This window comes from Tiliqua scincoides, chromosome 3, assembly GCF_035046505.1.
Source record: "Tiliqua scincoides isolate rTilSci1 chromosome 3, rTilSci1.hap2, whole genome shotgun sequence".
NCBI classification, from domain to species: domain Eukaryota; kingdom Metazoa; phylum Chordata; class Lepidosauria; order Squamata; family Scincidae; genus Tiliqua; species Tiliqua scincoides.
Window position 1 is genome coordinate 96149890 of NC_089823.1, and position 23916 is coordinate 96173805.

General features: G+C 42.6%; 1 protein-coding gene across 1 annotated transcript in view; it reads left to right on the top strand.

The window, feature by feature from the left end:
* TUBGCP3 (tubulin gamma complex component 3) overlaps window positions 1-23916 on the top strand; it is a 52226-nt gene that overhangs the window by 11760 nt on the left and 16550 nt on the right. The window contains exons 5-13 of the mRNA XM_066619816.1: window positions 184-401; window positions 3789-3961; window positions 7920-8038; window positions 10429-10554; window positions 13657-13725; window positions 14362-14494; window positions 15460-15626; window positions 21262-21372; window positions 22867-22975. Coding sequence (XP_066475913.1) covers window positions 184-401; window positions 3789-3961; window positions 7920-8038; window positions 10429-10554; window positions 13657-13725; window positions 14362-14494; window positions 15460-15626; window positions 21262-21372; window positions 22867-22975 — 1225 coding nt within the window. The remainder of the gene's footprint in view (window positions 1-183; window positions 402-3788; window positions 3962-7919; window positions 8039-10428; window positions 10555-13656; window positions 13726-14361; window positions 14495-15459; window positions 15627-21261; window positions 21373-22866; window positions 22976-23916) is intronic.

Consider the following 23916-nt stretch of genomic DNA (forward strand, 5'->3'; position numbering starts at 1 on the left):
TTCTTCCACCTCCCTTCCATGGACATCGTGTCTTCCGTTCCTTGAAGCACAACTTGAGGTGCAATCTGTTTTTAATAAAAGACAACAACTGTCAGCTGGAGGTGTGTGCACGCATTCATATATGTGTTCAAAGTGATTTCATTCTATGGTTACATGTGTCTCATCACTTTTTTCCCCTTTCAGGTATCAAACTTTGCTTCACTGTTTGCTCAAGCATTGCCACGGGATGCTCACTCAACTCCTTATTACTATGCCAGGCCTCAGAGCCTTCCACTGAATTACCAAGACCGGAATGTCCAAACTGCCCAGAACTCTGGCAGTATGGGGAGCAGTGGGATTGGCAGCATAGGCATGTATGCCCTGAATGGGCCAACACCAACTCCACAGTCACTTCTTCCAGGGTAAATGAAACTTGATCATCTTGCAGATAACCCATTTCAGAGTAGAACTGTTTTATTGAATAGTAGTTGAACGCAATATTGTAAGTTTGCCATCTGAAAAAATTGCCTATATGGAATGCTGCTGCATTTTAGTTTGGGACTAAAGGTTGTTGGTTTTGCTAAAATTGTATGCTTAGGACAGAAAATGATTACATGGTAGCAGCTGGAAAAAACTGAGTCTCCCAAATCAAAGTCTATGTCTCTCCCGGTCAGCTCACACTAGTCTTGTCTGCAAGAGATCAGAGAACTGACCCCTATAGCATTTCAGCTGCTTGCAGGTTTCTTTTCATGGAACCAATAATGCGTCTGCTTTGATATGAACTCCCATAGAGCCTATGGCTGTTGTACAACCAGAAGGGGCAGAACTCTGTCAGTGCTTTTGGTGGGTTTTGCTTCCATGTTGGTTTTTTTCCTCCCAGAGCCTGGGGTTATGTTGTTCAGTTAGAGCCTGTGCACATTCCATTAACCCACTGGTTCTCAAACTCTCAGGGAGTTTGAACCCCACTGTAAGTTTATTGCAAGGGAGGGCACCAGGATGGTGTGCTCCCTGGGGCATTTGGTGGGCCGCTGTGAGATACAGGAAGCTGGACTAGATGGGCCTATGGCCTGATCCAGTGGGGCTGTTCTTATGGGAGAGGTAGTGATGTGATCGCCTGAATCATGTCACTGTTGAGGAGCGTAGGGGCTTGCTTAGACTTATTGGAGGCTGGAGCAGACTCCCAGAGGTGCAGGGAGCCCTGCACCAGCTTTCTCAGGGCCTCCCTGAAGCGCGTAAACTGTCAAAATAATGATCACGACCCACTTCTGTTTCCCGACTAAAAACTGGAAGCAGGTTGTGATCATTATTTTGAGTGTCTGCATGCTTCTGGGTGTGCTGCAGAGCCTCGCAGGGGGCTCCTTGCACCCCCAGGAGCCTGCTCCAGGCTCTGGTAAGTCTAAGCAAGCCCCTGTACCCCTCGACAGCGACACAATTCTGGCGGTCATGTCGCTGCCTCTCTTCCTCCCCTTAAGGGTGCAGAGGCCAGGGCTCTCTGGCTGGGGCATTGTAATGCCCCAGTTTGAGAACCACTGCATTAACCCATTTCTGTATGGCCCAGAGGTGTACATATTTGATCCTTGTTGCATATATACAACATTGGGCAGAAATGGCTTAATCAGACAAAAGAATGTTTTCTGACCCTTCTTTTATGTCTCAAGTAAACTTATTCACAATTCACCGTAGCAATTTCTTCTCTTCCTCTCTTCTAACCCATTTCATTAACTATGAGAGATGATCTTTCATCCTGCCCTTAATATCTTCTCCTGGATACTTTGTATTAGAAGCATTTGTGTTGGAGGTTATTTTTAATAGGGTTTAGAGATCTTAGCTTGTAGTACAAGTGCAACCTATTTATCCACTGATTTTTTTAATCTGTGGATTTGTCTCAACAAGAATCGGGTGGGGGGAACTGAAAGCAGCACACACCTTTGCTTTCTTTGCCCTGTGCTGGTGTCAAGGCAGCCCAAAACTGCAAAAAGGCTCCACGTTGATCAGGCAGGGAATAGCCCTGGAGCCACAGAAGAGGTTCCCCTTGCAAAGGAACAGTAAGACTCCTGGAGTCCCTGAGTCAGCAAATAGGCTGGGAAGGGGAGGGGAGGGCCCCCCAAAAACCTCTGTAACCAGAACACGTGCATCGAGATGGAGCGCACGCTCTCTCTATCTCTCATTCACACACACACACACAGGGGCAGGTGTGGTAGTAAAGGGGATTGCTTTAAAAAACCCAGGGAGTGTTTGCAGAATTCTCCCCCTTTCAGACTGAGATGGTGCAGGCTCTCCATGCTCCAGCCTGCACAAACAAAACAGCCCAGCAAGCAAGTCTTCCCAGCAAGCCAAAGCATGAGATTTAGGCTACAATCCGATCCACACTTTCTTGGGACTAAGCCCCATTGACTAGAATGGGACTTACTTCTGAGTAGGCAGGCATAGGACTGGGCTTTCAAGCTACAATCCAATCCACACTTTTCTGGGAGATAGCCCCATTGACTACAATGGGACTTACTTCTGAGTAGACAAGCATAGGACTGGACTCTTAAAAGCTCGGCATCCCACCTGTGAAAGAAGCGGGACAGCTGGCAACTGGGAGGACTGAGTATGGAGCGGAGGAGGGGGAGGCGAAGGAGTGGAGGGGGAGGCAATTGTGAACTGCTGCCTTAGTTTCCTTCCATCCCCAAGTGTCAGGCTGCAGCGTATTTGAGTAAGTCTATGCAATTTAGCACAAGTCGTTTTTTCTTAAATCGCGCCAGGTCACGGAACAGAACTCACAAGCATAAAAAGGCTCAGCCTGTACTTGGTCAGAAAGCTAGATAGCTTCTTCCCTTTGCAGCCTAGCAACTTCTCGCCCTGTAGCTGAAAAACGTGTTATCACAAATGTGCTGACTGCTTTACCTTGCCACCTTAAAGAATAGAAAATGATAGGTTTAAAAAGTTGCTCAGTTTATTTGGAAGCATCCTATGTTAGGTTTAGATTCTTGTTTGCATATGGTCTCTTTCAGAAGACATCTAAAATGTCAGTCTTGAATATCCCACATCTGCAATGATTTGTTGTTTCCTATATTTTGCAACTAACAGGGTCCTGAAGGGATTAGAGATCTTGTTCGCTGTGCTGTGCAGCACAATGCACTGTAGAAGATATTTAAACTTTTAAGTTTGTCAGGGCTTGCCTGCAAAATTTAGGGGTACATAGGAGCATTATATAATGAACAACCATGCACATCTTGCTGAGGTGAAAACCTTTTTATTTTTATAATGGATAACATAGCCCCCTTCACCCCACCAATATGTACTTAATAGCAATCCTTCTAAAATTGACTTAAATTTGCAGTGGTTAGAATGGCAAAGGCATGTGACCTTCAATGGCTTAGTGCAGTTTGGTTTGTAGGAGGGGTACCTTTCTGGATTGTTGACTTACATCAGCAACTGTTTCTGGATCATTAAACACTGAATTGCATCAGTCTGTAATAGTAATAGTAGTTGGCTATATTTTTAAATATCCCACCTTGCAGTTTTTGCATTAAAATATTTGAAATGCTAAAACTTTGAAATGAGATTTCCAGTGTGCTTCATATACTTTACCTCAGTATTGTCAGGTGTGCTAGTACCTTTTCTTTGCAGTTATAATGAATTACAAAATGGTCAACTTTTGAATGCTTTCTCAAAAACAATTGATGAAACTAAATTTTGCATCTAGTTATTTATGAACTTGAAATGTGCTTAACCTTCTAATACATTTTATAGAAAAATAAATTGACTACTTATGAGCAAGAACAGCTCAATAACTACATTTTACTTATAATTCCTTTTCTTAGACAATCCTATCAACGTGCGGGAGTTGGAGATTGTCTGAGGCAACAGCTGGGGACACGGCTTGCATGGACTTTAACTGCAGGCCAGCCTACTTTACAGAACTCTACCTCAAAAGGCCTTTCAACCACTGTTTCACGCAATGTGCCAAGGTCGAGGCGCGAAGGGGACACAAGTGGTGAGCAAAATGTGTTTCAGTGATAACTTCTAGGAACTTGCATACTAGTGCCTTACCACAGGAAACCTGAAGTAATTGTGTTTTTAAAAGTTACCCCTTGTCATTTCAGGTGGAATACATTTATTGAAATTCAAGTGCTCTAGTTTTGATTTTGATACTGGTTGATGTAATTCCAAGGAAAATTTCATGCTCCATTCTATGCATGAAGAACTTCTGATAGGAAGACCCTTCATAGATCATTAGTGTCAGTATATTGTGTCTATATTATAAAAACATAAATGTACTTCTAGCATTCTTCTGACCTCTGAGGCCCAAGCTAATACTGATATGCAATTTCTTGTACATCTTCCCAGTAGCATAGCTAGTGGTGCAAAATATTAAGTATTTGTGATATTTTAATGCTGCCTTGTTTTAAGTAGGTTTTAATGTTTATGGATTTTATTGTGATTTTTTTGTTGTAAGCTGCTTTGGTTGCCCTTCAAGTGGGGTAGAAATTTAATAAATAAATAAATAACTATTGCAGGCTCCCAAATGCAAGTGTAAGCATCCCCTCCCACTAGCCCTTGGAGCCAATCAGACAGCAACAGTTGTGTGTAACTGTTTGAATGGCTTTGAGGACAAGTGGGGGGGCTGCTTATGTTTGGGAGCTTGCAGTACTTGCCATTTTGCACCACACTAGCTACACTACTGCTTTTTTTCTTTAAACCAAAAGCAGCATGTAGTAACATGGCCTGTAAAGAACTAAATCTTAAAACCCTCTATTATGGGAAGGAGCTAGACTCCACCCTTAGATATTTCTTTCTTCTTCCTTTTAGTTTCTAGTTAGTTGTGTTCTGCCCTACAATAAAGAAGCATGCTTGTTTGATTGCAATAAATGGTGAGTAAGAGTTATTTCTTCTGGAACATTTTATTCCGCCCTTCCTCCAAAGAGCTCAGGTTGGTGTACACATGGGACCCTATCGAAAACAACTCAAGGAAGGCTGAAAGTTTAAGTGAAAGTTAAGTTTAAGCCAAAGCTCTGTGGCTTACCCAAAGCCAAGCTGGAAATCAGGAATGACATCATGCAGGATTTATTTAAAAAATATAAATTACAGTTGAATTTGGCCCAATTAATTGGTACTGATTATTTAACAACAGCAGTTGAATATACATCAAGTAAAATCATTGCAGTAGAACCTATTTTTTTCCATTAACCAAACCAAGTAAATGTTTTATGTAGAAGCGGTTCAGGTTGCTGATGTCCCTGTGATGCAGGAAAATGGGGTGGGAGAATAACGCTTTTGTGAAGTCTATAGGAGAAAAAGAGAGAACCCCAAAGTGCTGGAAAAGTCTTTTTTTTTTTAATTTTAACAACAAAAACAGCAAACTTCAGTGAAATATAATCTCACTTGCCTGACACATTTAAAACAAGCTTTTCTTTAGCGATGAGATAGAATATGTTCTTCTACTGAATGCTAAGAGAAAAAGTATAGTTTTTTAAGTAAAAAGACTTCTGACATTTCTTCTCATTCTTTGGCCCTTGGCCAGTGCCCTGCCTGGCTGACCCCTAGCGCCACCCCTATTAAGAAGGAGAATTAGTTTCTTATAACTGACTTAAATGACCTTGTTCCATACTCTCCTTTTTCCCCCTATAACTTTCAGAGAAATAGGCTTATATAAAATATTTTGTGACTTCCTCCACTAAACCTAAATTTGACAATCTAATGGAATTCCTCTGTTTCAGACATAATCATAATTAAAACCCAGTTGATTTTATGGTGACATGGATACAATTTAATGTGAATGAAATCTTGGACAGCGATGGCTTGCAAATTTAGAAAAATCAATTTCTTAATTTATTGTGTTTATGTTGTGCCAGTAAAAAGCATTTACTTATTCTTGCTGGCTAAAAGAGCAGATGCATTCTGTCATTATGTTATGTAGCTTCTACTCAGTAAATTCATAGCCCGGATTAAAAACTATTTATAAAGAAGACAGAGGGATTTTTGCATTAAAATATTAAATATTTAGAGGATTGTAGGGGGAGAAAAGTGCAGGTATCTGATCTTAAACTTGTGTTTTATATGCACCCAGTAGAAATGTGAAAACTGAAGCTTTTAGCTTAAGTAGGATATCTGTGGGATGATTCATACATAGCACTGATGGATTAGTGTTATGAGAACCAGCAGGCAGAAGCTACAGGTTTGTATGCTTCTTCCTGTAGCCCTCCCCTTACTCATGCCAGTTGCCTTGTTTTGTTCTAGGTTCTCGGCAATCCATGGCTTGCCAATTCATCTGAAGAGGGAAAACTATGGTTTGCTGAGAATCGGAACTAAGCAAAGGAGTTGGAGACATGAGGGCAGTGAGAAGAAAGGAGCGTATGAACCCGAGGCTCTTGTTTCTTTGTTCTCATGATACCAAACCATTGGCATATGTGTGAAGCAACCTGTCTGTGTCAGAGGACAAGTTCCACACTTTCAAACTGTACAACTGCACGACTACCATTCTAGCAGTGTGAAACTCAATGGGACTTGTAAGTATGCTTAGAGCCTTGTGTGACATTTCTCTGCCTTCAGTGAGGGGAGGAATGTGTTCATTTAAGGAATGTATGCTTTTCTATTAACTTAAGGTGGGAAAAGTCTGAAAACTTCTCTAAAACAAATTGAGAATCTCCTTGCAGCTGTAATGACAGACAATGCAGTTCCTTAAAAATATTATTGTGACACTCTTCAAATGATACAAATCTTTTGCTTAAACAATAGTTTTTCTTGAGGTAGCAGGCCATTGGGCTATGGGCTGTGGCATCATCTGTCCTGATTCAACAAGGAAGATGTGATGTGGAACAATCTACTAGTTGTTGCACACTACTTGTGTATGAATAGAGGTGGATTATGATTGATTTACCTAAAGGTGGTAGCCATTTTTTTTAAAGCAAGGAATATTCGAGAAGCTGGATGTGACTGTCTGTGAATTGTGGCGTTGGCTTTAGACTTTAAAATAGCAGTAGATCTGTAGTATTGCTACACGCCTCCCTATCTGTGAATTTGGGTCCCTCGGTTTTAACTAACTGCTGTTTCGAAAGCTATGGATTTTCAACTGAGAACTGGGTGATGATTTTTTATCTTTTGGAGGCCCTAGAAAGCCTTCTGAGAATTGGGGAAGCTGTGTGCGTCCTCCCAAGCCTTTGGAAGGCCCTCTGAATGCAATCAGAGCACAGCTCCAGTTGTGTTTGGTGGGTCTGAAGTGCCAAGAATCATGGATTTGATTATCCACAAAGGTTTTGGGAATGGAACCCCTGCGGATTATGAGGCAGAACTGTAATTAGCCCAATTCTAATATGTGCTGGAACAGGTAGGCTGAGTTGCCTGCGCTGTATCCAGTGCAAGGTAGGTGCCAGCTGGAGTGCAACTTGGGGTAGGAGAATATTTTACCCCTTACCCAGGGTCACACACCAGCCACCCCATAGGGTTATTTGGATTTACACGAGTGAATTTGCTTACGCACATCCAAGTGGCTTGTGTAAGGCCAATTGAGCCAGGAGTGGGGGTTAGGATTTGGCCTGTGCTGTCGCAGCTGATTCCACCCTCCTCCTGAACCTGATCTGCCTCCCAATCTGCCCACCCCCACCCTAAAACGCTCCTTTTGACTTCCATTCTACCCTCTCCCACCCTCTTCTCTGGCCCCCCTTGGCCGGCTCAAAGTTACTCTGTCCAGATTCCAGGACGGATCTGGGATGGCTCCCAAAGAGGCGAGAATGTGCTTTACAGCACATTTGTGAGACTCCTGGGCCAGCACAAGGGACATGTGCTGGCTGAAGACAAGGTCTGGGTTGTACTCTAAGTAACTGTAAGACTGAAATACTGCATGTATTGGGAGAAAGCGGTGTTGAACTTGGTGAAACTTATTTTCAAGTAAACATAGTTAGATTTGGTCCATTAATTGACTCATTACATTTTTCTGTGTTTTTCTTTCTTTTTAGGCTCTGTTGAAATAACCGAGGCATGTCTTGTAAGAGACATTTTATACGTTTTCCAGGGAATAGATGGCAAAATCATCAAAATGTGCAATTTGGAAAACTGTTACAAAGTAGATGGAAAGGTTTGCACAGTAATATTATAACTTTTATATAGAGCAGGGGTGTCCAAACTTTTTGGCTGGAGGTCCACATCATCTCTCTGATGCTGTGTTGGGGGCTGGGAAAAAAGAATAAATTTACATTTCAAATTTGAATAAATTTACATAAATGAATATATTTGAGATGGAACTTATATTTATATGAATAAATAAAGGTCCTGCAATAGCTCAAGGCCTATAAAAAGCCTTTCCTTTGCTGCTGCTGCTGCACCACAGATGTGAAACAGCAAGCAGTGGACGGAACCCTTGTCCCACAGCTCATGCAAGAGGTCGAACAGTTGGCTGTCACGCTGAGAGAAGTTGTATCATGACAGTGTGGGCTCCAGCAAGTCTCTGGAGGGCCAGAGGCTCATTGGAGACTGGGGGCTCCCTGAGGGCTGGATTAGGAGTCCTCGAGGGCTGCAAGTGGCCCCGGGGCGGGGTTTGGGCACCCCTGATATAGAGAAACAGTAAAGTGAAAGAAGGAAGTGAAACTTCAATGTGCAAGTCTTTTATGTACTTTTTGTTCATAACTTTAACAGAGAAATCTTTTTAAAAACTGTATGTGAGCTGCCATGAGCTTCCCAGGAAGGTGAGAACTTTTTAAAATAGATAGATAGAAATAGTCCTCAACTTACATGTAACTTCTGTTCTTGATGCTTATCCAGAAGTCAGAACCAACATAAACTGGACTAGTGCTATTGCACTTGCACAATAGCACAAGGCTGCACAGACTGCACCGGTATGAAAGCACAAAGTCTGACAGACAACCCTGCCCAAAAACAGACACCTCTCTCTGTACCTCAGGATGTCCATACCTGTATGCATTATTTATCCAGGCAGTGGCAGGCATTTTAAGGGCACAATTCTGGAGTGGTGCTGGGCCAGCACAAACCCCCTGTGCCAACCCAAGTTGTTTTGAATGTGTCATTTATAAGACATATTCACAACTACTCTCGATCCAGCAGTGCCAGTGCAAGGATGTGTGCTGGCGACATTGTGAGTTCATGCTGACTGAGAGCCCAATCCTGAGGTCTGAGGCACAGCTCCTCGCCATGGACCACAGTCACAAATGTGCCTTAAGGCATATTTGCGGGGCTCACTGCTGGGCTCCCGCTGGAGCTAGCCCAGCACCAGCTGGTGCTGGGCTAGCATGCAGCAGCTGCCTGGGTTCCGCGGCTTGGCGGTCTCCTGGACTCCCGGGCCACAGAACAGGGGGCAGGGGCGTGGCCGGGGGCATGGGGAGGCGTGGCCAGGGGTGTGGGGGAGGTTTGTTGGGGAGGGGGAGAGGCAGACCCGCGGAGCTGAGCTCCGCAGGATCCAAGGCACTTGTGGAGGGCTGCGTGCCATACACGAGTGCCTTTACTTTAGCGCCGACTTTTTGGTAGCCGATAAAGTGAGTAGCCCCATTGCAGGGCTGCTTCCCTTACTTGGGGGAAGGGGATGAACATCCCCTTCTCCCGAGGTGCCTCCCCGGTAGCGGGGGAGGTGCAGGATCCGGTGGGAGCCCTGCACGGAGCCGCAGAGCCTGGGAGCTCCAGGCAGCTCAGGATTGGGCCGCCCGGCAGGCTAGCGGGGAAGAAGGTGGGGAGAAGGTGGTGGGAGAGGGCGGTGGGAGGGCATGGGATCAGCGGTGATAGCCCTTACCAAATCCTAACCTCAGGCCTAGGCAGCCTTACACTGGCTGCTTGGATTTGCACCAGCAATTTCACTGGCACAGATTCAAGTAGCCTCATGGGGTAGCTGGGGCATTACTCAGGCTAACAGGAAAAATATCCCCTTACCCCCACTTGCCCTCCTGCCACCTCCTTACTTGCATTGGATTTGGTGCAGGCCATTTGGCCTGGCTGTTCCAGCACAAGTTAGGATTGGGCTGTAAGACTTAAAATGAAAGTACTTTAAAAATAATGGGTATGGACACAGAGACCATTGATCTCGGCAGGTATCTTAAGGATACTAAACCATTGATCTAGGCAGGTTACTATGCTTGCTTTGTATTTAAATGAGGGCTTTGTAGAACTCATGGACCTGCTCTAGTTGATAGTATCAAACATGCAAAAGTGCCAGAGATAGGTGCAATATACACTTCTAGCATTGTCCTTCCAGATATACGTAGTGGATTGAGAATGCCTGACAGGAAAACAACTAGTTTGGAATAAACCTTCTTTTGAAAAATCAGAATTCTGCCCTTCTCTTAAGCAGAGAATACCCTTTCTGTAGAAGAGACATAATATAGGACATAGTTAGCACTTGTCTAGATCAGGGAAAATCCAGGAGAAAACAGATTTATGACATAGTTACTCATTTGAGGTTTGCCTTGTTCTTCAATTTTTAAAGTGTCACATTTAATCAGCATTTGTTTCTTGATATTTTAGGTGAGCCTTTCCAAGTCTCTTAGAGATACTACAAGTCGGCTTGCTGAGTTAGGGTGGCTGCATAACAAAATAAGAAAGTATACAGACCAGAGAAGCATGGATCGTGCATTTGGACTAGTGGGTCAGGTACGTGGGTTTCAAAGCTTAACTGAGCTACAGGCCAGCTATCTGTTTGTAAATTTGTGCTTGTGGGAAATCATTGGAGGGAACAAACCCAGAAATCTTCAGAGTATGTAGTTTTCCTGTTTATGGGATTTCACTGGTATGTCAGGCAAGTTGGTTTTAGGTTGGAGGTTGCCTGTCTTATACAAAATACCGAGCTCTCACTCTGGTTAAGTTTGTTAAATTGTTTATGTATCTTCTCATAGTTGGCAACATCTTGTTAGTAATCAGTTCTAAAAATGGAAAGATAATTGTGTAAATAGAAAGATACAATGTCTGGGTGCAGATAGAAATCTCGTGTGTTAAAACTTGTGGTTGGAACAAGAACAGGTGATGTCAAGGTTAGAGGAGACAGTAAAGTGGTTGTCTCAGCAAAGGGATGTATGAGTGGTGTGAAGAATTGGAAAAAAATGTGGCAAGGAGGAATGGAAGGGTTTCAATAGATAGCACTGATTTTTCACTGAAGAGAGTGGTGAGATCCTTGGCGCAGAGAGAGCATTAGAAAAATTATTGCAGGATGCAAAATGATTAAAGTAGTTTATAGGACAGTGGTTCTCAAACTTTTAGCACCTGGACCACTTTGTAGAATGAGAATCTGTTGGAACCCACTGGAAGTGATGTCATAACCAGAAGTGACATCATCAAGCAGGAAAATTTTCAACAATACTAGGCTGCAATCCTACTCGCACTTACCCAGGAGTAAGTCCCATTTAACTATTGTTAAAAGCATATACAGAGTAGTCTGTTAAAAGTACAGATCTGTAACGTTTCCCCAGATGCAGTCACATACTAGTAGCGTCTAGTCTAATATATAAATAAAATATTGAAATGAATGGGAACCCACCTGAAATTGGCTCGCGACCCACCTAGTGTGTCCCGATCCACAGTTTGAGAAACACTGGATTAGGATGTTGTGGTATTGTTTGGTAAATAAAAGCGAAGAAGGAAGAGGGCAAAAATGTAAAGTGGGCAAGGCACTGTAGCTGATCATAGGAATCTTTTCCACTTGATTTGCACCCTGCTAGGAGGAAAGAAGACGCCTGCATTAAAAGGACGAATGTGCCTCTGTGCTTGCATGTGTAACTGTAGTTCCTTGGGTTTGCACCAACAGGAAGTAGATCCCTTATCACATGTGTGTGTAAATGAGGATCTGCATTGATATAGATGTTTATGTTCCTGCCTCAAACCATAGCATTGGACTTGCAGCTCAATTCTATGCATATTTACTGAGAAGTTAGTTCCACTGTATTCAATGGGCCCTATTCCCTAGTAAGTATATTTAGGATTATGGCACAATCCTGAGTGAGCTCTGTATCAGTGCAGGTTCCCTCCCCCGGCTCAAGAGTGTCACGAATGTGCTGTAAAGCACGTTCATGGCTAGTTGAGAGCTGGGTGCACCGGTGTGGAGGCCCATGCCAGCTCCCAGAGGCCACTTCCAGCCCCAGACAGGGTGAGTTCATGCAGCCGAGGCAAGCCTGTGTGACAAGAGGGAGAGAGTGGCAGGAGGGTAGAGTGGGAGTAAGGAGGGGGCAATTTGGGCAGGGAAGGCCAGTCCAGGAGGTTACTCGGACCCAGAGGGGTGTGTGTTCAGCAGCGGCAGCCCACATCAAATCCTAACCCCTAACCTGATCCGGGCAGCCATACTTGGGCTGCTTGTTTTGTGCCAGCGTATTCGCTGGCGCAGATCCGAGTAGCCCCATGGGGTGGCTGGGGCATTTCTCTGGGTAAGGGGAAAAAATATCCCCTTACCCCAAGGTGCCCTCTAGCCATCTCCTAACCTGTGCTGGATACAGCGCAGACCACCTGGCCTGTCTGTTCTAGTGCAGGTTAGGATTGGGTTGCTCATCTCCAAAGAGCATGAGTGTTCCTGTGTTGAGTATAATTTTTCTTACAAGGTCAGTAGAGGCACTGTGGTGTCCTTTGCCCTCTTTGTTTTTTCCCTTCTAGCTCAGTGGTTCCCACATTTTTTAGCATTGGGACCAACATAAAAAAAGTTCCACTTTACCAGCTGCTCAGTCCTCTGTGGCTGTAGTGGTGATTGGGCAGGAGTGCTACCTCCAAGTAGCAGGTTATTTAACCCTCGATGCACATAGCCTAATCTACCCTGGCAGTTTTGTGAATCACCAGCAATTGGAATGTGACCCACTGGTGGGCCACAGACCCACAGTCTGAGAACCACTGGTCTAGCTTATGTTAATAAAAATAATATATTCATACTGAAAACCTGTAATGGAGTTTGTCCAGATAACTGTACTTGGGGCTTTATCATTTACTCGCCTGTATGTGTATTCCTAACATTTTTCCATTGAAAGTCTTGCTACTTATGCTAATCTGTCTACTTTCTCTAGCTCAAACTTTTTACTTAGTAACAACTATGTACAGTTTTTCTATCCTTCTGTGTACCAGGGAAACTGATATTCACGGTGTAAATGTTTTTTCAAGAACTTGTGAAAAAACAGTCTATCGTATGAAACTGTTTAGCTCTCTGCCTGTTAGGACAATATTCTTTCCTGCCACCTGAGATTGAGGGTAAAATGAAATTGGGAATGGGCCTCACGCTCATGTGCTCCCTCTTCCATGCCTGCCTTTGTGGTAGTGTGACCTGGAGTGCTGCCCCATGCTCTGCCATGCCATTTTAGAAAGGGGGGGGGCAAGAGAAATTCCTTACTGTGCTTCTCTCATGGTTTCGTCAAACCTGGAAGTGCAAGATTTCAGGGTTTATTTAAAGGGACAGCAGGAACAAATGATCTCCTTAATTGTCGCTGTCCCTCGCCTTTTTTTTTTACATCTACTGAAGTTTACGTGCCTTGTCACACTGCCTTGCAAGTCCTCTGCATTTCAAAAAGTTGACTTGCCATGAGCTTATTCAAAGACAAACATTACTTTGCCAAGCTGGATACATGTAAGCACATGAGTGCTCTCTGGAATGTGGCCAGTGTATGTGAACTTGTTTTGTATTTTAATCTTGATTGTTAGCTGCCTTGGGTGCCCTTTGGGGAGAAAGGCGGAAATTTAATAAATAAAAAAATTAAACTTGTTCGTTCCTTTTTTTTCATTGTCATACAGAGTTTTTGTGCTGCCTTAAACCAGGAACTCAAAGAGTACTACAGACTACTATCTGTTTTACACTCGCAGGTAAACAAAACTTATTTCTGTTCTTGCTTGAGTAGCAAAGTAAGACTTCAAGGCTTTCCTATGTAACAGGTTTGTAAATTAACCAGTCATCTATGGTGAATGAGAATTACCTCCAAGAAAGCAAGATTTTGGAAACTGGATAATAACTTCCCTCGGTGCTTTGACGAGGGAAAGTAGATGTTGCCAAATGACTGTAGATGTGCCAAATGACTTGTAAGTCGGCTGGTAAAAATATAGTAAATTCTGTAGACTTATTTGTAAGGCAACAGACTATGCAGAAATTATTATACAGTAAAGGCAACAGTGTACGGAATTGAGCTTATCAAAGTGTCTTTACATGAACACTGACAAACACTTTCAAGAGATGTTATGGTAGTCTGATTCTTTCAGGATCATTCCCCTTTCCTGACATATACCATGTCCTATTATCAGCTTTCTAATTTCTAAATCAACTCTCCTGTTTTAGTTGCTTCTTCCTTTGTTTTTATATGCTTTTGTGAATGTCAGTGTTAATAGTTCTCTAAAATTTCAGCAGATATATGTTGGAGGTTAAAAGCAAGACTTATAGCAGAGGGAATGTAATTTTCCAACTTCATTTTTTATTGAATCTTTTCTTTTACCTCTGAATTTTCTCAGTTGCAAGTAGAAGATGATCAAGGTGTAAATTTGGGGATTGAGAGCAGTTTGACACTTCGCCGCCTCTTAGTCTGGATGTATGATCCTAAAATAAGGTTGAAGACTCTTGCAGCACTTGTTGATCACTGCCAAGGTCTGTGAATATAAATCTGTTTGCATTTGTGTATGATTTGACAATTAATGCCAAGACTGTATGGATACTACAAGAATGTATTCTTATAAAAGTAACTTGGTTAACCCTCAATTATTACATCACTGAAAACTTTCAGAATGGGATGAGTCTCAGGACTACAACTGATGATTTCTTGTCAGTGGATAGAAAGTTAATGTGCCCTTCAAATATGCCATTGAAAAACTTAAAAGATGTTGCTGTAGCTGAGACCATTGCAGATACTATATTTAGCTTTGTTTTTGTGATGCTGGCATTGTTCCCTAGCTGAAGACACATTTTTGTGCTTGAAATGCATGTTTATATGGTAGTGTTCAGAACTATTTATCTGTATTAGTGATATATGCGCAAGTGGCTTTGCATTTAGTGAAAGCTGTAAAAAGTTGCACATACAGTGCTCCTGCTCCAATCATGCTTTAGAAATGGAGAGCGGGCAGCAGGATTGCACATTCCCTCTGCATTCAGGTGCAACTTTTCCTGCCTTTCTCCCACGCATCTTTAACAGTAAGAGATGGGTCATAGTAACGCATGTCGGAAGCTGCTGAACCTGCCTGTTTTGAACTCTGTGGATTCCCTCCTCTAACTATGTCTACAAGCAGGCATGACTACAGAGGGCTGCAGTACTGGCTCACCCCTTGCCATTCCCTGCCGTCCTGGGGAGTAGAGAGTTCCAACTTATCAGACTCCTAGCAGGAGCTAGAGAGGGAAGAGGTTAAACTCACCCCTGGCTAGCAGAGACAGTGCTGTGACCCCTTCCATCTGGCAAAGGACCACTGCTGCTAAGAGGTAGCATAAGATTCAGCGAGTTCAAATGAATGCTTTGGAATGAAAATTGGTGAATGGCAAAGCCAAGGGGGTATCATGACTCATGAGTTTTCTGAAAGGGAAGATACATTGAAGTGCTGCTTCTTCTGTTGTCCATTTCTCAGGAAGAAAAGGTGGTGAACTGGCATCAGCTGTCCATGCCTACAGTAAAACAGGTGACCCCTACATGAGATCCTTGGTGCAACACATTCTTGGCCTTGTGTCACATCCTGTCTTGAATTTCCTTTATCGTTGGATTTATGATGGGGAATTGGAGGACACATACCATGAAGTAAGTGATATGAGACTGTTTACTAATGTGAGGTCTGCTTTTCATTGTAGGTTTGAGTCTTGGCTGTACAAAATCTAGAATTAAGGAGAAATACAAGATTAGCATTAGCACTGGAAACAGATCGTTGCATGTCTTGTGGTTAGCTGTAATAAACTGGGATCTAAAGAGTTGTGTTAATAGTAGTGTGTCCCTAGGACTTGTATTTGTCAACAGCAGCATATCTGTCATATGGCAAACTGTAGCTGAAACTTGAATATCTATTTAAAAGTAAAACAAAAACATTACTTCATAAAGTGACTCTAAATATGATGAAGCAGCAAAAAAGTAGCCAGGAGAGTATGTACCAGTTGTCTTCAGTGCAGTGTACCACGTCATGTTATTATATCAGTGTTGTAGGGAAGTACATTAGTAATTACAGAAGGTCAGACATTTATGGCCCAATCCTATTTGGTCTGGCCATTATCAGAAGCACCTCCTTTGCTGGGTTTACTGCTGTAGAGCAGTCAGCACTAGTTGTAAAGGGCACTCCAATGGCATGTAGAGTAGCATGCTGCCATGGATGCTGGCAGGAAGGTTAGAGACTTCCCCCATGCATTGTCTGCTCTCCCACTGCCTGTTGGAGCAGGTAAGTGAGCGGGAGGAGTGGGGGGAGGGTAGAGTGGGGACAGGGAGGCTGCAGGAGGGCGTAGTTCTGGTGGAGGTGACACTTGCCGGATCCTATCCTGCTTTCTTGTTGCCTCCCCAACCCTTTCTTTCCTCAGACCTGTGCTAGCAAAATCACTAGTGCAGGTTTGAGGAGACCCATTGTGGAGCAGAAGGCTTATAGATGTGTAAGGGGATTTAAATACCCTTTGCCTCTGAAGCCTCTTAATCCAACCCACACATCCATTTTTGGTGCAGTGGGGCTTTGCACCAGCAGGGACAGGAAAGCCTAGGAGTGGGTTCTTAGTCCCATTTTGTTCTTGAAATTAACCAGATATGGCTTCTATGACTTTAGCCTAAGTCCAGGATAAACCATAACTGCATCAGGAAGTGATTTTTAGATCTCTCTCTCTCTCTCTCTCTCTCTCTGTGGGCACTGCTTTCTGCATGAGGGAGATGAGTTTTTTTGTTTCTAAATTTCTTTGAAACTTTATTTAATAAACTTGCAGAAGGTGAAAATAGTTCATAGGGTAAAAACCCGAGAGCACTTCTACACTGGTGAATTATTCCAGTGAACATGACCTAATGAACTTCTCATATAGTGCCGTAAGGAAAAAATAAGGGTTAATTACATCAGGACCATTGAATATGTGGGTTTTCTCCCTCCATTTTCTAGCTGTTATCCTGTGGGAGTCTGATTGCCTTTGTAACAAGCTCTTAATTTTTTCTGAAGAAAATCACCCTTTTTATCTGTTAGTTGGAAAGCCTTGGCATTTGTTCATCACTTAGATTGTGCCATGATTTCCCATTTTTATTGCAGTCCTTTCTATGGCAGATAAAATAGTAAAACTCAAAGAACCTTGAATTGGTAAAGTGAATCAATAAAATAATTATATTGCAATTATGTTCTGACCTTGGTTTTCTTCACTCTTCCTATGATAGCTTTTTCATAGGCTTAATTATGAAATGTTCTTGCTCTTTGTATTTTTTACTAGATTTTCTAAATACAGTATTTTTCTAAATGCATGTCACTTTGCCCTGTTATAAAATGAGAGCTCTTATAATTCCCAAAGATGATTGGATTATCTGATGAGTTTTAAAATTAATTTTTCTTGTTAATACTCAGATTATGGCTTTATCTATGCCAGTTACCAAGGGGAATTGCTATAATAAATTTTAGAGATTAATTTTGTTGATCTTTAAAGAAATGTCTATTTATACCTTCCCTTACAGGGGAATAAGGATTGTTTTATTTTTATGAAGTAATATTGCATTCCTGTGCAGGCTTATTTTTATAATGTTACATAGCATTTCTTGGCTATTTTCAGAGATACTGTCCCTGTCCCCCCTGCTTTTGTGCTTGAAACTGATATGAGAAGTTGGTGTCAATTTTGCACATATAACATAATTTCTAAGCCAGAAGATGCCACATTTTTTTGAGTGCCGTTAAGAACAGTTTAAAAAAAAAGTTAGAACAGTTCTTGAAAATGGGGGAAGCAGAGCAGCTATAAAAACCAATCTCATGTACTACTGAATATTAGGTTACTAAATCTTTTGCAGAACAGGAACATCTTTACTGCCCAGGTAAAACTGAGTAGGAAGTAGGCCCAGCTGATCTCCTTGCAGAAGGTGTTTTGGAGCCTCCTGAAGTCATTTCTGAAAAGGTGCAGCCTCTCATGGCCGCCAAGCAGATCCCTCAAAAGGTGGCCTTGAAAGGAGGTGCTGGGTGCTGGTGGGCTTTTACATGTAAACACCATGCACCTGTAACATGCGTCATGCAGGTGTCCAGTGTTTACCTGCAGGATAAGGACTTTGGGCAGGGCAGAGATGTAGGTCTTCCCAAGTAAGCAATAAGAGAAATGAAAAACTTTCTGACAGTTTTACTGATAAGTTTTACTAATTATGGTGGAGGGTGGGAAGCCACACAGCTGCAGGTTTTGGCCGCCATTGTCTATATCCATATTGTCACATTTGGTTCTAAATTGAGAAGTGCACAAGAAGTTTTTGTAGGCTCTGGAAAGGACAGTGATCAATCACATAGGGGAGTGATGGGACAAGACCAACAATGGGTTAAGTTGATTTGGGTACAGGAAGAGCAGGGTAGTGGCTCTGGGAACCAGGCTTCAGATCAGTTGCCAATTTGAAGGCTGCCAGTTTGACACATACAACCCCCCCCTCGCCATCGCAGGTAATGTGTTAGAAATAGTTGGCCATGTAGTGTATTGGGCTGCTATTTGTTATGTACAAATCATCATGCAGGTTTTGGATACTTGCGGCCAGTGTATTTTTGTTTGATTGTTCATATAGTGCTATATCAGATTGCTATGCTTTTATAGTATAGGCCAGGGGTGTCCAAAGTTTTTGGCAGGAGGGCCACATCATCTCTCTGACACTGTGTCAGGGGCCGGGGAAGAAAATAATTAATTTACATTTAAAATTTGAATAAATTTACATAAGTTTACATAAATGAATATATTAAAGATGAACTTATATGAACAAATGAAGGTCTTGCAATAGCTCAAGGCCTATAAAAGGCCTTGCACAAAGCAAGGCCAGCCTTTCCTTTGCTGCTGCATCACAGATGTGAAACAGCAGGCAGTGGAGGGTACCCTCATTCCACAGCTCACGCAAGAGGTCAAACAGTTGCCCTCACACTCAGAGTTGCCCTCAGAGCAGTTGCATCAGGCCAATGCGGGCTCCAGCAAGTCTCTGGAGGGCCAGAGGCTCATTGGAGACTGCGGGTTCCATGAGAGCCTCATTGGGAGTCCTCGAGGGCCGCAAGTGGTCCCGGGCCAGGGTTTGGGCACCCCTGGTATAGGCCATATTTCCTGAACATATATGAAATGGGACATGAATCCTGTGTCATATAAACTATTTTATAAAGGAAGCAATTGAGGAGATATTTGGAACCATACCAGCATACACATCAGCTGGGACAGCTGCAGCTCAGGATTTCATGGCCGCCATGGCAACCATTGGTCAGTCTCAGATAATATCCACCCCGCATGATACAGGACACACACTGGACTTGATGTTTACTGCTGGGCAGGTTGATGGTGATTTGGATGTGGAAGAGATTAAGCTCATTGTCATGGATAGATCACTTCTTGGTGGGATTTATGCTTATAACAGCCTCTTGCCTCCGCAGTGATGGGGGACTGCATTGTATTGTCCGCCTCTGGAGGATGACGGATCCAGGCAGATTCCTGAGGGCTCTGGGGATTTTCCCGTTGCTAGAGTTGGCAACTCACCCAGCACCCTGGTTGATCTCTGGAATGGGAAGATAACCAGAACCTTGGGTGAAATCGCTTCTGAGTGGCCTCTGCTGAGCCACAGAGTAAAAGCAGCTCCTTGGTTTTCTGGGGAGCTGCACATGATGAAGTGGCAGGGCAGATGTCTAGAGTGACAGTGGCGAAAGACTGCATGCAGGCTAGAGCTTATTTGAGAACCTATTCTGTGATGGTGGTGGCAGCCAAGAGGTAATACTTCTCTGTCATCATCGCATCCTTGGAGAATCGTCTCTTTCATGTGGTCCGTGGCCTACTCTATCTGCTGCCTCCGCTGATGGGGTGGTGCACACAAGGGCTCAATGTGACACGTTTGCACAGCACTTCACGTATAAAGTCGATCAGCTCTGGCCACCACATTACAAGTTTCTAGTGATGTCCATGGGGCATCTGTCTATTCTTCCAAGCTGATTCTTTTCAGCTTGTAGAACCTGAGGATGTGGACAGGACTCTCTGGCGTATGAGGCCATCCGCTTGTCCACTCAATCCTTGTTCAGCTAATTAGCTAATTAGATTTGCCTGGGGAAGGCTAGCTGAGTGGACAGGAAGGGTGGTAAATTCATCTTTGAGGGTGGGGATGTTGTCTCCAGCCTTGAAACAGGTGGTGGTTTTAGTTATTTGATTTTTTTCTGTAAACCGCTTTGGGAACTTTTTGTTGAAAAGCGGTATATAAATACTGTTAATAATAATAATTCCCCTGGAATTAAGAATGACTCCTTCTGTAAAGATCTTTTGGCAGGGCTTCAAGACCTTCTTATTCAGGAAGGTTTTTAACTGATACTGGGGACTGGCACTTTTTATTGATATACTTATATTTTAATAACTGATTCTGGGTGTTTGTTTTAATTGATTTTAATATGTACAGTATTATATTGGGTTTATGTTTTTACATTGTTAGCAGCCTTGAGTCCCCTTGAGGGAGAAAGGTGGAATGAAAATACTGTGAATGAATGAATAAATAAATAAGCTGTAAAATTATTTTCCTAATATTGGGAAAACAGATAATAAACCAGTGGGATGCAGTGAATTTGTGAATGCTGTAAAGTACATGGTGTAAATTAGAACATGTGTATTCACAGCCTGTGGATAATCAGTGTTACAGGTGAAATGTCTTTTGTGGAACTAAAAGAACTAGTGACCAAGTGTGGAGATAGAAACCAGTACATATTTGCTGGTCTCCAAGGAGACATGGTGCAGAGGAATGCAGGCTGCAAACATATTACTAAGTGGAAATAAGGTTGAATTGTAGCTTGTGTTTGAGGATATCTGAGCAAGTTGTATTACCTGGTATTAGTATTCTGGGTCAGCTGGTTGTCCTGCTGATATGTTTTTTCCACCAACTTTCTCTGCAATGTTGAGAACTAGAAACTCCTTAGTAAAAACTGAGAGATTTAAATTAAAAAAAAACCCAGTTTGCTTGGGAGTGTTCCTGCTTTCATTATTGGGCTGCTCCCCCTTTCATTATTCTTTTCATTATCCTTTTCAGTCATTTTATTGCTGATGTATATATTTTTGTTTTTGTTCTTTAAATTTCTACTTTTTCTTATCGAGTTCTAAAAAACAATATACTAAGCCAACAGATAATCGTTATACTAGTGAAGGTAATATTCTTATTTTTCATTAAAATACCAATAAATTCATTTGATTGAATATGCATAATATATGTGTACAGTATTGTAAAAAATAAAGTCTTGTTCTGTCTGCAGTTTTTTGTAGCTTCAGATCCCACCGTGAAAACAGATCGGTTGTGGCATGACAAATACACATTGAGAAAATCAATGATTCCTTCATTTATTACAATGGATCACTCCAGAAAGGTATGAACAAAACTATTTTTTTCTTTGTGTTTTTTAAAACTGAGACATGCAGCTGTTTAGGGCTAAGGCTGCAATCCTATACACACGTACCTGGGAGAAAGCCCTATTGAACATACTGGGAGCTGCTAAGTAAATGTATATGACGGTGCTGTAATATACTCTTGAAGAAGGGAGCATCTGTTCTTAAGACAGTGTTCTTCAAGCTTCAATTATCGAGTCTCAGCAACTTATGGGAATGAAATAGATCAAAGACCATTGGACTAGAACATCACCAGGTAAAGGGGGAGGCATATGGTGTAACCAGGTACCAGGATATTGTGTAACCGTCCTGCTCAGGTTCTTAGCAACTGCACTAAAACTGCTTTCACTAGTACCAGGCTTCATGGTAACTTTGTCTGCTCTATCTAATAAGAATATTTGGATATAGTGAACAGTGCTGGGAGGGCGCAACAGGGACAGGGAGTGGATTGCAATGGAGTGTGGGTGGAGACCACACTGCAGAACACTGTGCAGCTAAAAAGCCCTCCCCATCCCAGCCAGTGCTTAAAATTCCACTGCGCTGCTGCTGCTCCTGGTGCCTAGTCTCATCACAAGGATGCTCTGGACCAGGGGTCTCCAAACTTTTTGGCCAGAGGGCCGCATCAAATATCTGGCACGGTGTTGAGGACCAGAAAAAAAGATTTAAATATAAAATTTATATAAATAAATTAGAGATGGAACTTAGATGAGTGAATAAATGAATGAATGGGTTCATTCATTCAACCTCTCTGGCCCTCAGAACACCCTCCAGACACAATTGGAGCACAGTTCTCGTTATGTTCAGGTGAGGGGGCCAGAGGCTTTCAAGGGACAAGAGGTTGGCCGTGGGCCGGAAAGAGGCTTGCTGTGGGGCGCATCTGGCACCTGGGCCGGGGTTTGGAGACCCCTGCTCTGGACAGTTGTGTCTATTGCCAGTAGTCCCAGCAGGCTTTGCAACAGGATGTCTGAGCAGGCGCAACTGCCCAGAGTGCCTTGTGACAAGATTGGGTGCTAGGAGCAGCAGCAGTGCAGTGGAACTGTAAGCACTGCTCCCACAGGGGAGGGCTATCTCTGAATGCCAGATCCGGTCCGCAGTCTGGAATTTGGAGAGCCCTGCTTTAGACCATGGTCTGACACAAGCTCAGTGCCTATACTGATGTTATTAGACACTTGTCATTGTTACTGATCACCATTACACATGATGCATCTGCAGTCTTGTACTTCTACTGATCTGAGGTTTGAAAAATAGCATTTTGAGTGCATGGCCAAACAGTTTTGGATAAGGTAACATTTGATTAGCTTTAATTTCTGCCTTGGTTGCAGGAACATGGGTGAAAGTAGTTCTAGGATGAAGGCAAGTAAGATGTACTTATTGCTGTTACCCTTTAGAAGTAAAATGTACTTTCTGAAAATCTGTTGCTTATGCTTATAAAACCTTTTCAAAAATTTCTGAAAATGTCCTACGTTTATATTTAGGTTCTCCTAATAGGAAAATCCATAAACTTCTTGCATCAAGTTTGTCATGACCAAACTCCTTCATCAAAGATGATAGCTGTGGCCAAATCTGCAGAATCTCCAAAGGATGGTACGAAATTGGAATATGATTACTCTAGAACTAAAAGTCTCACCTGTTTTTGTTGTACAAAACTAAGTGCTCAAGGTTACCTTAGAAATCTCACAATAGTAGTGTTTCTGACCTTGTTTGTTCTGCAGATCATCATCCTCTGAAATGTACAATAGTGTCCAGGGTACAAGCCTGGGATGTTCAGCATAATTTTACAGGCAATGTGATATCTGTGAATGCCCTTTGATAAGACCCTGTTAGTTTGCAGGACAGTTTTGAGGAATTGTGGGCTGTATTCAGGAAGTACAGTCCCTAAGGGAGTGGGAGTGATGCTTGATTGTAAAACACTTTTTGGGAAGATGGGAAAGCTTCTTCCTGACTTTATGTCATAACAGTGGTGGCGGTCTGGCAAGTTCATGCTTTCAGTGCCCTTCCTCACAGGTGCAAACTGCAAAATTTATTATGCAGTAAGAAGCAAGCCAGTTGTAATCTTGCATTTATGTTACTTTACAAGATTCATCAAATGTCTTCCTTGTTTCTGACTTCTTATTGACATTTGATTGTTCCTATTCTAAAATCTTTCTGTGTAATTTACAAGAAAGGTGACACTTGAAAAATACTTCTTGGCAAGAACATTAATGTCGATAGTGGGGTTACCCCTTGATTCTGTATTTAGCCACATGATTTGTGACTCGGAAAGTCATGGAATGGGGTAGCTAAGCATAGAATTTTCACCTGTCTAATAAATCTCTTCAGTATATACAGTGGTCCCTTGCAAGACTAAATTAATTCATTCTGCGAGTCGTTTCGTATTGAGAAAATTTCATCTTGCGAGGCATCACTGCAAACAAACAAACAAAAAATTTGCAAAAAAAATTCGTCTTGTGAAGCACGGCCATAGAAAAATTCGTCTTGCAAGTCACCAAAAAAATCGCAAAGCGCTTTCGTCTTGTGAGTTTTTC